Raw genomic sequence first — 15,437 nt, 5'->3', positions numbered from 1 at the left:
TTCACATATTTATGCATTAGTTTTGATTGTCTTTTACAGTATGGATATTCTTTCAACATATTAAGTATTCATAAAACTTTTTTTATTTTTATTTATTTATTTATATTGATCTGTATCTATCTAATATAAAACCTAAAGTAGAAATTATAGTTCACAAATCACAAAATAAAGTGAAACAGACTCTTCACCAAACAGTCAGCATTAAAAAACCCACATGCATTAAAAAAGTACAAATAAGCTGCATGCATGCTAGATTTAATCAGTGGTGTAGACCAGTGGTTCCCAGAGAGGAGGCCGGGACCTCCAGGGGGTGTTGCAAGACACTTAAAAGGAGTCCTGAAATGCCCCCCCAAAAAACAAAAAATAGTTTTAAATTAAGGTGCATGTTTCACCCATTTGCCCTGTGATTGACCTGCAACCAGTCCAGGTTGTACCCCGCCTCTTGCCCCATGACAGCTGCAGCCCCCCCCACCCCCACAAATGGGATAAGCGGTATAGAAAAATGGATAGATGGATAAGAACATGGTCATTTGGTGACTTTGATATCAATCTGCACATTTTGTAATGTGCACAATTGCCTTCAATTATGCCTCAACTGCCCTTAGCTACAGTGGGGGTCCCTGATCTCTGGCACCTTTATTTTGAGGGTTGCAGGCTGTAAAGTCTGTGGACCCCTCGTGTAGTGGTACTCACAGAGGCAGGTGTACTCTGAATTTATCCCCACATTTTAAGCAACTCCTCAGCAAAAGACAATTACCCGGTGTTATGAACAAATACATGTGAGACCATCTTGCAGTTCAGCTCAAAACAGACCTTTAGTATTTGCACCTTGTCCCTGAACTTCTGCTGCTGCAGGGAAGATGGATCATCATGATATTCACAGCCGAAGAGGACACTACATATGCATTTTAGGGTTCTTTTATTCTTGTAGGGTAATGCATAGCGTTTGTTGTTATCTTTGCCATATTAGAAGAGGATGATTGGAGTTGGGTATACTCTGTTAAGACTGAAAATAGTGAATTTATGTGGTATACTTGCATGAACCCTGCACAACACCATAGTATGTAATATCATGCATGTCAATATAGAGGAGAGAGAGAAAAAACACACGCAGAAATACAGAAACACTTCTCTCTTCCTCCTCTTCATGAATGGTAATATGAAAAGGTAAATGGACTTGAGCTTGTGCAGCGCTTTTCCAGTCGTCTGACTTCTTAAAAGCGCTTTTGCACCACAGGCCACACCTATCCATTCACCCCATATTCACACACTGATGGCAGAGGTTGCTTTGGAGAAATGGCCACCAGTATTATATAATTCCATTCAAATGCCTCCATGCCCATTTGCACACCACTGATGAACCAATGGGAGCTGATTAAGGTTAGATCTTCCTCAAGGACACGACGATATGTGATCAGGATCGAACCCACAACCTTCTATTGCAAGACGACCGACTACAGAGCCACAGTCTACTTCTCCTCTTATATGTAGTGTTGTTTTATGTTAACTTATTAAGCTCTTCTGTTTTGCACTGGTTCATTAATATGAAGTTTGTTGCAACAGGATTTTGATTTCACAATATTATTGCACAATATGACTGTCATATTGAGGCTGTGCCAAAGCATTACACCACAAACTGAGATGACTGCAGGTTCCCTAAAACCTCAGCTTGTTGACATTTTTTGAATCTTACCTAGCGATGCATATTTTTATGCAATTAACATGAGTAGTTAGAATTTAACCAAGTCTTGCATTTTAGTACAATTGACACAAAAAAGAATTAGTTTAATCTTCATGGACTGCATGATTTATTATCTAGTATGCATGACTTTTTTAGGTTGCTTTTGCAGGTGTTTCCTTAGACTTCAGAGCAATGAGGAAAGTGTTGATTGCATGCAGTTTTTAAACAGGTGGAGGCTGCAAGCAAAATAAAATCATGCAAAATAATACTAAACTAAACTAAACCACTGGTAAATCCTACATGCATTTTCTTGCACCTATCCAGAGGCAGGTCATGGAGGAAGCAGGCTAGGCAAACTGGTCCAGATGACTTCTCTACAATATTTTCTAGCTCCCACTGGGTGATCTGGAGATCTTCCCAGACCAGAAGGGATACATACTGTAGCCCCCCCCCCCCCCGGAGAGTTCTGGGTCTACCCCAGGGTCTCCTCCTGGCTGGAAATACCTGGAAGAGCTCAAAAGGGAGGTGACCAGGATGTGTGAACCCCCTAAACTGGCTCTCTTCAATGTAAAAGAGCAGCTCCACTCTCAACCCATCTCTAGGGCTGAACTGGCCAACCTGTATTTCCTCACTACCTATTATTCTTTTGGTTACAAAGCTCATGACATAAGGTTAGGGGTGAAACATAGATTGACTGGTAAATAAGAAGCTTTGTTTTTCAGTTCCCTGTTTTTCAGTTCAATGGTCTGATGCACCTTTATCACAATTAATGTTGCAGCCCCACCTGCCAGGATGGGCATGGGGATCAGGTGCAATGTAGATGGGCTGCAGGTGAAGGCAGTGGCATTGGCATATTGATCCTTGATTGCATAAACCACATTAAATTATGCAAATAAAAGCCAAAAAGCATTACACCTGTGCTGAGAAGAAGCCACTTTCCTTCATGTTTAAGGAAAATACTAACTTCTTAAACATCTTGAAACAATATAGAAAGAAAAGAGGTCACAAAGTTAAAAAACTATTGCTGCAGCATCAGGTTATACAGCAATATATAGCTTTCATTTGCTAACATTAACCACCGTAACTATCCTCTGGTCAAACAAGAGCAATTGAGACTGCATATAAAACTGAGCATTGGCACATTTGGACATTAAAAAGTTCATCTTTTTGTCTGTAACTTTAAGAACATGTTATTTCTTCTTGCAAAAGTTAAATAGTTCCACTTATATCAACAAATCACTAGCAATCTATACATTTAATTTCTAAAGCACTGATTTATTGGTAATTATAAAGCCGCAAGAACTGTAAAAAAGTCATTAACAAGGCAATGGAAACATTTTCAGGCAAAAACCCATTCCTCCTTGTTCCTACTCTTTGCAATCATTGTATGATACTGCATTAAAGTCGCTCACATTTGCATTAAGGTCACAAAGATACGCTTTGTTTACCCTCCATTACTTCACTTCCATGAGCATAACTGTCTAAACTTAACTGGCATATTAATGACCCTCACAGAGTACGTACCTCTAAAAATGAAAGAGACACTTAGCATAATTTCTCAAGTGAAGCAGCATTTCCAAAGTTTCACCATCACACAGAAGTCTGTGAAGACTGTCTCTATCTTTAATGTCTTGTTTACTCTCCACAGTTCCAGGTTGCTTCAATACGTTGCCAGTTAGCAGCCTCCGACTGCAACACAATCCAATTAAATAAAGAGTGTTGTCTCACCAGGTTCCTGTGTTCTCTAATTGGGGCTGTGACTGCTCACTAATCAGCGGAGGTACAGGTAGACCCTGGAGGACGCCCAGACGAGGCCTCTCCTGTTAATTGAAGGGATGCTAAAGCAGGCCTCCTCCTCCTCATCGCCGTGTAACATGGATGCAAACAGAACTCAAGCATGCTAAATACATCTGAACATGCATGTGCATCATCGTGGTTCTCACCATTAATGTGGCTGGCATGTAGGAGCTTGCTTTTGCATCATAACGCCTGAACAAACAGTGACGTGCAGAGGTGAACGCAGATATTTAGCAGGTTTCCCTGGATTAAACTTGCTTATTTATTTCTTCTTAAATTGTTTATTTTTCTTGAAGACTTAACATTAAGGGCTCGTGGGAAGTGATATGTTCTACAACTCTGCACCAGAGTCAAATTGTATATTTGGGCTATACTAGGCAATATATTAAGTTTAAAGATATACTCATACATTTTCAGATGAGATATTGGGTAAGGCAATATTTTTCATATCCTTGAAGTTTATGTTGATTATAAAAAAAGGTGCTAGAGGAAGAGCTTAATAAGAGGACTGCTCAAGGTAAAAGACATTTACAGTAAATGCTTACTGACCACAAGATAACCTATTTAAAATGTTTAGTCTTAATGAAAACTATTATTTTATTTAACTAAGCCTTTATATAATTTGTAAATATCAAGTTATACTGACACCCCAGAAAAAATAGAATTCCTAGACACCCTTTAATGGGCAATTTATTGATTTTAATGATCAAATGTTGTGTGCAAAATAAATTGCACAGATATTCTGACAACTGATGAAGTGCAAGTTTTCTCTTTTGGTTAAAACCATGGCTTTTCTGCACTTTTTTGATACCAATGATCATTAAACCAATGGAGATTCGATCTCTTTGATAAACACACAGCAATTTAAATAGTGAAAAAAATCAACAACCTCATTATATGGAAATATTGCAATGTTTTTTTTTACAATATAGACATTGTGCAGGAGTTTTTCTGCAATTTTTAATAATAAGAAATGAAAAATTGCCCAATATTGGGTGTCTAAGACTCCTATTTTTGTAGCCATGGTATCAAACGGCTTTCAGTCAGAGCTATTAGCAATAATGCATTAATTGTGATGCAATTAAGGTCCGTAATTTGCATTAAATTTTAAATGTGTGATTAATTACATGCTTTATTGGCCCTTTAAGTACATTTATTTAAGCCATGGCAAAGCACCCTGCAGCCACAATGATGTAAAATAAGTCTACCTCTGCTCCTTAATGTCTCATTTCCACTTAAAAAATGCACAGCCAACTCAGTGGACAAGTCAAAAATCATCAGCACCTTGTGCTGTCAAACATTTACCTTTTCATTCTTCAATTATTTCCTTCTAAGGTCCTTTTTTCCATGGCAAATAACAGAAATTCTGAAATGAATCTGGATTATAAATTGATTTGTTTGACAGCCCTGGTTTTTAATGTCTTTTGATTTTTTTTTCTCACTACAATCATACCAAGTTTTTAAATCTGGTTTTGTAAAAAAAAAAAAAAAAAAAAAAAAAAAAAAATTATCTTTTCTTAAAAAAAGTTTTAAAGAAATTATGTGTATCTCCATTAAGCTAACAAATACCAAGATATGATTTTTGGTCCAGCACAAGGCTATAGTAAAATGTTGAATAACAAAACATATTCTTAACCAGGGGTTCCAAATATTTAAATATTTTCAGCCAGTGACCCCATAAATAACAGTGTCGGGACTGGGGACCCCCACCTTCCCTTTGGGTGGTTCAGGCATACATTGTTGCATAAAACATCATGTACTAATTTACATTTTATGTAGTTTCTGTACATTTAAAAATGAACTAATTTTAACAATATTTTTTAAATGTTGTATAAAATTTACCTCATTAAATTATATTATGTTTCTCTTTGTTTTTCTTGGAAAGCATCCTGCGACACCCTTGAGTGTTCTGCGATCCTCCTTGGGGTCTCGACCCCCACTTTGGGAACCCCTTTACTAAACAAGAACTGAAGTCCGCACACAAAAATGTCCTTTTTGAGTGACAGATGAACAGTGATTTTGCAGAGGTGGATGCAACAAAGTGCCTGCTTTTGCTCAAACAAACTTGATGCTTGATTATCTTCAATTTTTTCATTTATCAAAGGCTGAAGGTCGAGGGTTATGCAGATGTATGTACCTCACCTCTACATCTGAGTCATATTTGCATTCACTGTTGCATCACTGTTTCAGCACAATAAGAAATGAGAAGAAAAAAGGCCCTCAAACATGAAAAATGTAAACATATATATATTTCTTTTTCCTGCTTAGAGTGTGTAGTTTCCTCTCTTTTTTCCATTTTTTCAAGACAAACCAACACTGTATTACATTTCTTCTACCATGACCACATTGAGTGGCCCAGCTATCCCTCTTTTGTATCACTGTTACAGCATTCAGCCTTCATCAGCATCGTCAAACATGCTAACAAAGGCTAGGTGCTGAAACATTGAACATTTATCAGTGCTGACTCAGTTTTGCTGATAGATATGACAAAATGATTAATGTTATAGTAATAAAGGATTTGAATGACAAGAAATTTAACGAGAAATCTACAAAAATGCAGAATTTATTTATCTGGAGGTAATAAAATAGACGGAAATGTGTACAAATGAAATGGTGCTTTTATATATCTACCACCTTTCCACTATAATGGATAAGTTATACTTTTCATACTTTGCAGATTTGTAAAATAAATTTGAGTAAATGCACTTAATTAAAGAACATATGGACATGAATAATAAAAATAACACTATTAATCAATGTACCTTGATCAAACAGTGACCACTGTCCGTGTCTAACACAATCACTGCCTTTCTAACTTCCTTCACAGTGGATTGAAAGCAGCCTCGGCCTGGTGTGTTTCTGATTTCCTGCACCGTCTGGTGAAGGTAGCAGCTTTGCATGCTGGGGTCACACCTGTAACGTATTTCACACTGGGTTATATTTTGAGTGGCCACCTGGATGAGGAAATAACATGTTCACAGTGCATGAACACTACAGCCCTCCCTGCCAGGTAGGAACAGGTGTTTGCTTTAGACTACATACAGAACATTACATACCACGTGGACTTTAGGATTCTAGCTTTTAAAAGAAAAGGGGATCATTAAATCATTTTTAATAATGTAAAATTTTAAGATTTTTGTATCTGTTGAGATTTAGTTATCATACACACCTCATTCGGCCTCCCTAAACATATTTCCCTGCTCTGTATATTGTTACAAAAAACTAAATTAAACAGAAAAAAAATTGAAATGAAAAAAAAAAAAAACATGTCAAAGGCTATTTCACAAAACATTCACTATGAGGGCTTTTCTTACTTTCAGACGAGAAAAGTCTTGGCCTTTTCCAGTCCACCTCGTGCTTAGCCGGACTAATTTTTTTATTATGTGCAGCTTGTGGGCATGTGAATGAAAAGATTGATTGTGTGAGTGCTGTTTCTGTCAGCCACAAACAGGCATCGAAACGCCAAGCACACCTGGAGCAGCACTCACTTTTGACAAGCACATACCAATGTAAGCCCCTATTAGAAAAACAATGAAGTCCATCATAAAACATTTATAGAAGATAAAGTGCCTGAGAGTGCTGAAAGTGAGTGTGTTATGGCAGCAGGTCTAAAATAATTTGAGTTGGACTCAAACCAGGAGGTGAGAACAACATATTAAAACACGTGGGAAAAAAATCTGGGAGGAATTACAGTACATAGGCTCTTTTCGGATTTTTAATCTGAGCGTTTTGCAATATTATCAACCAGGTGGAAACACACTTTTGTCTCATGTGTAGATTAAAAAAAAGCAGCTGATTCATTTCTGAGGCTTTACTTATAATAGTTCTCAACTATCGTACAAAAATAAAGAACAAAATCTCTGTTAAAGTATGATTTAAAGCACCGTACGTTTCTATTTGTTAGTGAGCATTCATTAAGGTTCAAGTTAACCCTTTTTTAGTGCATTTTTATCAGTTAAATCACAGCTTACTGTTGCTAACAGTGGCTGGAGCCACTTCCACCACCACCTTGCCTAGGTTTTTCCCTGCATACATGAAGTCCACAGCCCTGAAGACTGATTCCAAGCCTACAAACCTCCCCTCCTCTGACAAATCCCCACAATCCACCTCACACTTCAGCCTCCCCTTAGCAAACATCTGCATCATGCTCCCCAGAGCCTCTCTGTAGTCACTGAAGAAGTGCGGCAGGAAGAAACCTCGCATGCTGGCTGACTTCTGCAGCAGCCTGACGGGGAGGGTGTCCCCTTTGAAGGGTGGGAACCCTGAAGCACTCTGGTACCCGGAAATGAAGCCGATCACAATCAGTCGACCCTTGTTGGCCAAACTTTTCACAGCAAGGTCTAAGACACTGCCGCCCACAGACTCATACACCACGTCGATGCCTTTCGGGTACTCTTTTCTCAGCGTCTTCGCCAAGTCTTCTGAGGTGTAGTTGATCGGCCGGTCGCATCCGATGGATTTAAGGAAGCCAGCTTTCTCGTTAGACGAACACGTCCCGATGACGTGGCAGCCGGCCTGTTTGGCGAACTGCACTGCAAACTGCCCCGTTCCTCCTGCAGCTGCCGTGACCAGGACAGTCTCACCTTCTGTGAGGTCGCCCAGACGTTTCAGGGCGATGTAGGCCGTGGCGCCACTGACCAGCAGGGTGAGGAACTCTGGTTTCACAGCAGGGACAGGAATGCTTTCTTTGGCTTTTATGATGGTGTATTCGGCGAATGCACCATTGCTGAAATAGGCCACTGTGTCTCCAATGGTGAAGCGGGAACTGGCGCTAAGGCCGAGGCCGACGACCTCACCGATGCCTTCGAAACCAGCATCAAAGGGGGGCTTCACTGAGGGGTCGTACCGGCCTGATGAGTAGTTAATATCAGAGGCGTTGATCCCCACAAAACTAGAACAGAAAAAAAAGAATAGTGCATTAAATAAGGAGAAAATAAACTTGTAACGTGGTTGACAAAAAAATGCACACAAAATGTATGTAAGCTGTAATATGGTCATTAGTGTGAGCGACTTTTCCCTGAATTCTGTCTGAAGGTCAAGACTTCCTTCTCAAGACATGTCTGCACGGGGCACAAACACTCTTGCTTGTTTTGGCAATGATTCCTTTTCTCCGTAGGAGAACAGTCCTGCACTGACAGGGGAAGGTTTGTATCACAAAACACATTGCATGATGTCATGATTCATTGTCTTCAGAGACACCCACAACAAAACTGCACTTTTACAAAATCTCACAGAGCCGCTTCTTGCCTCAACACGAAGACGGGCTGTTTTCATCTTACTTTGGTAACATGTTGGAAACAAATATGTGAGAAAAGAATGTATAAATAAATCATTTACTGTCTGTTAGAGCGGCACGCATGCTGAGCCTCATTACTGTGCATGTCACACGTGTACTTTGAGCTTAGAGATAATGCTTCTCTGGTTTATAGATGGGTCACGATGATACAACAAAACACCCTGATTTGACTATGTTACATCTACACTCTCAGCTTCCTCGCAGGAAAATATTATGTTATCATCAAAGTTTGGAAATTTTAAAGCACTAAACTAAAAACACAGAGCATTTGTAATGTGACAGAAAAAGCCATTATCCCTTCAAACAAAAATGTTTGAACAACTTTTGAGTCGGATAATTATCAGGACAAATGTTTCCTGAAAATAATATTATTTACCAAAAAAGTTTAAGCACCAACACTTTTTAAGGCAGCATTTTAATATAAAAGGTGTAATCAAATGAGAGGTGTGTGTGTTTTAATGCTACGTTTTGAGAGCTATAGAAGATTTAAAGGCCTTTATTTAGATTCAAATTGAACCAAGTATCTTAATCTATGCAAATGATGTGTTTTATAGTGGAATCTTATTGATAAATCAATTTAAATACAGTACATATTTCCAAATGAGCACTCACGGTAGTCCAGTTTTAAAGAAAGCTCATTGGTGCAACCTCTGTATTCAATTACAGCTTTTAAGACAAAATTTAACTCTTATTTACACATGCACAACACTTTGAATTCAAGGATTGAATCTACGTTGAAAATATCCTCTTTAGTGATGCCATGAGTAACATTTAAAGGAACATTCATTTCTTTGTTAATCCCTCATCCTCTTTCACTGCAGTCATGATCTTTTAAATGATCAATTCCTCACTTGACGTCGAACACTTTCATCTTTTATATTTCATTATGATTGCACTGTTGCTGTGCAATATGGGGCAATTATTAGCTCTCATTTTGCACCACAAAACTAAAACATTTATTTTCTCTCATTCAAAGACTGTTGACGCTTCACTACACTGCACATGCAATGAGACGGTCAAAGGTCCTAGTTCACAAGAGCTGATCCCATGCACAGTGATAAGAAACTAACTAATATCACTCACGCTTAGTGATATTATACATTTAAACGCTGCTACAAACTCTTAGGTGTATTTGTGTGTAGCATATTTAACATTTTAAATCAGATCAGGATGAAATCAGATGGTAATTAATGTAGTAAATTAAAATAACGATGACAGATTTCCTACTTAAAAATACTTCCCCCCTTCTGAATACATGTAGTTTATTATCATACCAATGTAGTGGTAATTCTGCCTATTTCAGGATCAAACAACAGAAAGAGTCTTAAGGTGGCTTTACTCTCTCGTTTCAATGCACACAATGTTGCCTTCTGCAGCTGAACGAAACAAATGTTACTGTATTCTCGCGCCATGTAAAACACTGCATCTCCTTCTCCATCATCTGCATCTCTTGATGCCAGTCTGAACCCCCCCACGACTTTCTGTTTGCAGTTTGGTGACGTAGAGAGACAGGAGGACAGAGAGGGAGAGGGAGAGAGAGAGGAGGGAGAGAGAGAGAGAGAGAGAGAGAGATGCCGAGATGGATTGATAGACAAATGCAGAGAGGGCGGAACTTGGAATTACAGTACAGCGCTTATTCCTCACGTATTTTGCCATCTTGTGATGATGATGTTGATCGCAGGTGCTGGACATGGGTAAACCGAGGTAAGCGGAAGCCTTTCTATAACTTCTCAGCGTTATAGTGATTGATTAGCGGCTAATAATGATCCACAAATAGACTCTGTGGGTCCCGGATCGCTGTTCCAAACAGTACTGTTATTGGTGGCCACCTTTCAAAAACAACTTACCGATTCCTGACGAGCAGCTCCGCGTCTCCGGGTGTAGGCACCGCAACGGTTTGCATAGAAACAGCCTCCCTGAAATTGGGACTTAGCTTGTTTACGACCAGCTTTTTCATGCTGCTCGGTATGGAGGATCCTTTAAAATCCATGAAGTGCGCTGAGTAGGACAGATCTATGATTGTGCGCCGCGCAGCCCGATGAACTCCTGAAAGTGCTTCGGTGCCTCTGCGCCCCCAGCCGATCGCTGATATCGCTCTCGTGCAGTTTCTCACCAATAGCAGGGTCGACATGGCTCCAAAATGTGACAAAGTTCACGGGCAACTTAACATTCGTTTGTAGTAGTGATAACCCGCACTGCCTTTAGCCTGTGCAGGCCAGGCCGAGCTGGGCAGAACCGGGCTAAACGCGCATTTTCAGCCGAAATGTAACCGAGCACACTCTTTAGCGTGACACTCGATTTTCTTGTGCAAAAACAACAAACAGAGAAGCGACTATTTAGGATTTAAATCGGTGCAGTGTTGTGGTGCAGCCTTGTGAGTAGCACAGCAGCGCCCCAGACTTGTCGTTGGAGTCCCTCCCCTTCCCGGACACAGCACTCACTTCCTAGTAAGGTGAAACAAATCAATCCTCATCTCCCAGCGTATCCCAAACCGTTTCCCACCCACGAAAAAACACCACGGCCACCGCTGGATCTATTAAAACATTTGAAAATACAGAGAAGTCAGAGTACGTATTGCGTAACTGCGCTCTCGTTGAATTCGCGTTTTATTTTGGAGGGCTGCATCCTTGTGTCCACATGTACACCTGTAACCACAGCGTGCACGAGCGAATCGTGGAACAATTCATTCAGCTGTGTGATCGTTTTTTGTCACATGGCTGTCATTTTCTAGAATCATCCGCTCAAAATCACGTAAGAGTCGTAAATACTGTAACATTTTGGATCAGCGCACTCGTCCCACCCCCAGAGAGAGCCGAACCTCCACCTCGTGCTCTGTCAGAGCCACGCTTTAATAAGCTAAATCTGACATCTGAGTTGTAACAAGCTAATGCTTGATCAGTTCTTGTTGTTCTTTGTGATGTACGTTCTTGTGAGTTTGGTTATTTTCTCGTAAAGTTTCCTTTCCTTTGTGGTAGGTTTGGTATTTTTTAAAGCAAAGGGAGAAGGAGAGAGAGGGGGGAAAACAAGACAATTAAAAAGATTGACAGGTAGGCTCCTCTGTCAGGGGTGACGCTTGTGGAGAGGGGAGGAGTAAAAATGTAGCAGGAAAAGCCACTCGATGCGTCTGTCTATCAGTTGAGACTGTCTGAAACAGCTTCTGGATCCACCGCGTTTCCATTTTTTCTTTTTTTGGGAGACCTCGGATCAGTCCCTGGAGTTTTTCCTCCCTCTTTTCGGCTTTTTAAGAGACAAATATTTGAGTCCATGTCGTCCTGATCTGTTGTTGGCGAAGCTTGGATGCGCCTGCGTCTTGTTTGTTTCCCCTCTCTCTCAAGTGATATCCTCTCCACCGCATCAACCACCCCTCCAAAAAAAAAAAAAAAAAAAAAAAAAAACCGACTCCGTCCAAGATGCGATGAGATGAGCGGTGGAAATTATTTCCACGAGTCTTAAAACGTAAGTAAGAGAGAAAGGCTGCTCGTGCCTATTATTTTTTCAATGGGAGAGAAGGAGGGAAAGAGGGGAGGGAGGAAAAAGTCTCCGCCGGACTGGTGAGGCTGGATCCGGGCTGAGGTGGCGTGGTAGTGACGGGACTGACATTAACCCATCTAATGCCTGTCTATCTCTTTCCCCCTCTCCCCTTTCTCTCTTTCAGGTCCCTGGCAAACGAAGAGAAGGAAACACGAGGATACATTACTTATCAGAGCTGTGCGCTGCGCTCACACGGGACTTATTTGTTTGCTCACCGCTTGACTTTATTTATTTTTTAGTTTTGGTGTGCGTAAAAGGCGCAGCAAAGTCTCGTCCCCCTCCGAACAGCACTGGAGATAAGAAAGATTTTCACAAGGGGGAGTGAACTTTAAACTTGGGTGCTTTCTTTGCTGCTATTTCTATTTTTTGTTTTGTTTGTACCTTGCCATGAGAGACATGAAGGAAGATGATCTTTGATGGACACGAAGGTGTCAGGAGCTGGCCGAATCCCTTCCTAGTTTTCCAGCTTATTGTCGAAGCCGATTCAGCCATTAAGTCCAAAAAAGAGCAGCAAGCTTGAAAAGAAGACATTTTCAGCTCCGAGACTGAAACCTCCTTGCCCCCGAAAAACGGGATGATTTTTCAAAACTGATAGACTTTGATTTGTTCCTAATTCCTGCATGAGAAGCACCGTGGAAAGTGACGGTCACTATGCCGAGGAGAAAGCAGCAAGAGCCGCGGCGATCAGCAGGTATAACCCGCCCCTTCATAGCGACCATTTCCCATCCCAGTAGCCAACTAGTTTTTATTTCCCGTGCCAAATGAATACACCCCTCACTCTGTCACACACTTAAGTTCGTCTGCATGCTCACATTTATTTTAAAGTACTGTTGTTTTGATTTAATTTGTTGTGGTTTTAACACAGCGCGCAGCGCAACCTCTGACCCTAACTTGTGTTTAAAATGTGCCTTAATTGCGTAAATGACGCACGTATGTGCGCAAGGCCACTTAGAGTTTTTTTTTTAATCCTCCTTTGCCAGGAAAGTTCTCTTAAGATTGGTGAGATAAACTAAATGGCATGTTATGGGGGATAAAAGGCAGCTTTTGAGGTTCAAGAGTGAGTAATGATGAATAATTGACTGGGAAAAAAGGGGGAGAAAACTGGTGAGAGCCGGTTTTTTCCTTTCTTTCTGTTTTATTAGAGGATTGCCATCCTTGATTTGATGCGTGATTGATCGCCTGTCATGTGGCAGTCTTTGATCTATTCATCCCTGATAAACATCAATAAATCCTTCCATGAAGACAGGCATGCCTCTGCGAGATTTAGCCACCCTCTTTCTCACACACAACCCTCCTGTTGTCTCAACCAGGAAGTAAAAGCAAAAAAAAAAAGTTGTAAATTATGGCAGAAAAACACCTCATTTTATTTAAAAGGAAGGCACTAAAAGCAGATGAAAGGACGGGTGTATGTTGAGTAGATCAGAGGGAAAATCTACCCAAACACTCCTTTTTTTTAATCAGGTGTTTGATTCCCCTCGTCTGCCTTTTCTTCATAGAGAGAAACGTTGAGGTTTTCCCATCCAAATTCTCCCCACATTCACTGTAAGAATCAGCCCAGTAATGAAATCAATATCCACTGCTGGAGGGGAGTATTATATTTGCAATGTGACCAACTGATAAAACCAGGTCTTGGCAGACGACCGACAAGGTTGACTTCTAGTGGTTTGGATTTGGACTCCCCCTTTTTTCTCTCTCGTCTCCCTGCAGCCTTTAAACAAATGTAAATGAGTGACAGGGGTTTCTACCTCTGTGCTAATGAGGCCGAGCCTTTGAAGTTAGGCATTAACAACTGCAGTGAACAAAAGACAGTTACAGAATTTTAAAGAGATTCTGAAATATGAGGTGCAAAGCGGGTCGAACAGGAGGGCCAGCCGCCGAAGACTTTGAACTCAGCAGGTTTTTATCATTGAAAGCGGGGAGCTGCTGGTGATGATGGTGGTGGTGATGAGGATGAGGAGGAGGATGAGAAGGAGTGTAGGATGGAGAGCATTCAACCAGTGCTCGCTTTAGACTTCTTTCTTCCCTTTTGTGCCTTTCTAGCAAAGTACTTTTACACTATTTTGGGCCTAGAAAGGATTCAGACGCAGTCATGGAGCCTTACTTTTGAATGTGTGTTGTTGTTAAAGCGGAATAGCCCTGTTAAAAGGTCAGCCGTGGTTCGAGCACAGTGACTCCGATAGGACCCTGCATGTAGATGGAGGCATGAAAACATGACATCTCTGTGACCCCTCCCTCCCCCTCTCCTTTTCTTTTTTCTTTTTTTTTTTTTTTACAACACACACTCCTCTCTCACACAGACACACCATTGATCCATTACACCGTCCACTGAGTGCCATGCGCATCATGGCTTGTAATGGTCAATCACAGCTTGGCAGTCTGGATGCTTTCCATTCTTCCATGAACATGACAGTCGGTCAGTGATAACGCCCTCCACTCCATGCTCCCAATAACAACAAAACACACACATTTGTGCATGAACACACACACTAGGCTAGCCTGATGCTCCACTGGGAGCTTGGTACTGACCTGTGGCTTCCTCACTCTGCTGCTGCTGCACAGAGGAAATTGCTCATGGTGTGACTGTGCATGGAAATCAGAGCTCAGACAATTAAAAAAAACAAAAGCAGACTTGTATCGGCAGGCTTTTTCTTCTTTTTTTCATTTCCTTCTTTCATTCTGAGGAATATTTTTGTAATGCAATACTTGTATTCAAGTGTCTCCAAGCTAAATCCTGCACAGAATGACCCACAACCCTAGAAATCGCAAGAGTCCTAATTGTAGGGTCTAACAAATGACTTGATTGAATTTTGCAGGCAGTGTTCCTATTATTTAGGCTGCCTGTTATTTAATGGATTTAATGAATTTGCAGCATCAGCAGAATTTTTAAACTGCATGTTGCTTTGGTTTGCTTGTTTTTAGTATTATTTTTATTGTTCTAAGCTTCATTTAACTATGAAGTTACATGTTGCTTGCTGTCTTGATTGTAGGATGACATTTTAAGTATGTTTGACTTTATTTCATTTTGTATGCATTATGTTCATGCAAACTGCACAAGCCATTGGGGATCCTATTAAAAAATATCCAAAAAAATTTTAAAATTTCTACATCTTTATGTAGAATTTTTAGTGTCAC

The 15,437-nt window shown here is 40.5% G+C and overlaps 2 protein-coding genes across 3 annotated transcripts in view; one reads left to right on the top strand and one right to left on the bottom strand.

Moving 5' to 3' along the window:
• Nucleotides 1-7,180: 7,180 nt before the first annotated feature.
• On the bottom strand, nt 7,181-11,187 carry LOC121513324 (prostaglandin reductase-3-like). The gene is made up of 2 exons (XM_041792993.1): nt 10,622-11,187; nt 7,181-8,369 (listed from the first exon to the last, which is right to left on the bottom strand). Exons 1-2 carry the CDS (start codon nt 10,903-10,905, stop codon nt 7,439-7,441), a joined length of 1,215 nt encoding a protein of 404 aa, XP_041648927.1. The 5' UTR covers nt 10,906-11,187; the 3' UTR covers nt 7,181-7,438.
• LOC121513323 (teashirt homolog 1-like) overlaps nt 10,365-15,437 on the top strand; it is a 56,076-nt gene continuing 51,003 nt past the window's right edge. Inside the window, exons 1-2 of one of the 2 annotated variants that reach the window (XM_041792992.1) lie at nt 10,365-10,478; nt 12,430-12,996. In XM_041792992.1, the coding sequence (XP_041648926.1) occupies nt 12,957-12,996 (40 nt within the window). In that variant the 5' untranslated portion in view covers nt 10,365-10,478; nt 12,430-12,956. Of the gene's footprint in view, nt 10,479-11,887; nt 12,231-12,429; nt 12,997-15,437 lie in introns of those variants that run through there. The other variant, XM_041792991.1, reaches the window with a different exon arrangement.

This window comes from Cheilinus undulatus, linkage group 8, assembly GCF_018320785.1.
Source record: "Cheilinus undulatus linkage group 8, ASM1832078v1, whole genome shotgun sequence".
Taxonomy (NCBI): domain Eukaryota; kingdom Metazoa; phylum Chordata; class Actinopteri; order Labriformes; family Labridae; genus Cheilinus; species Cheilinus undulatus.
This window is presented reverse-complemented; position numbering and strand designations above follow the sequence as displayed.

Coding starts and splice junctions, on each gene's coding strand:
- LOC121513324 (XM_041792993.1), bottom strand. CDS start 10,905: ATGTCGACCCTGCTATTGGTGAGAAACTGCACGAGAGCGATATCAGCG. Junction 8,370..10,621: donor GAGCTGCTCGTCAGGAATCG/GTAAGTTGTTTT, acceptor TTTCTGTTCTAG/TTTTGTGGGGATCAACGCCT.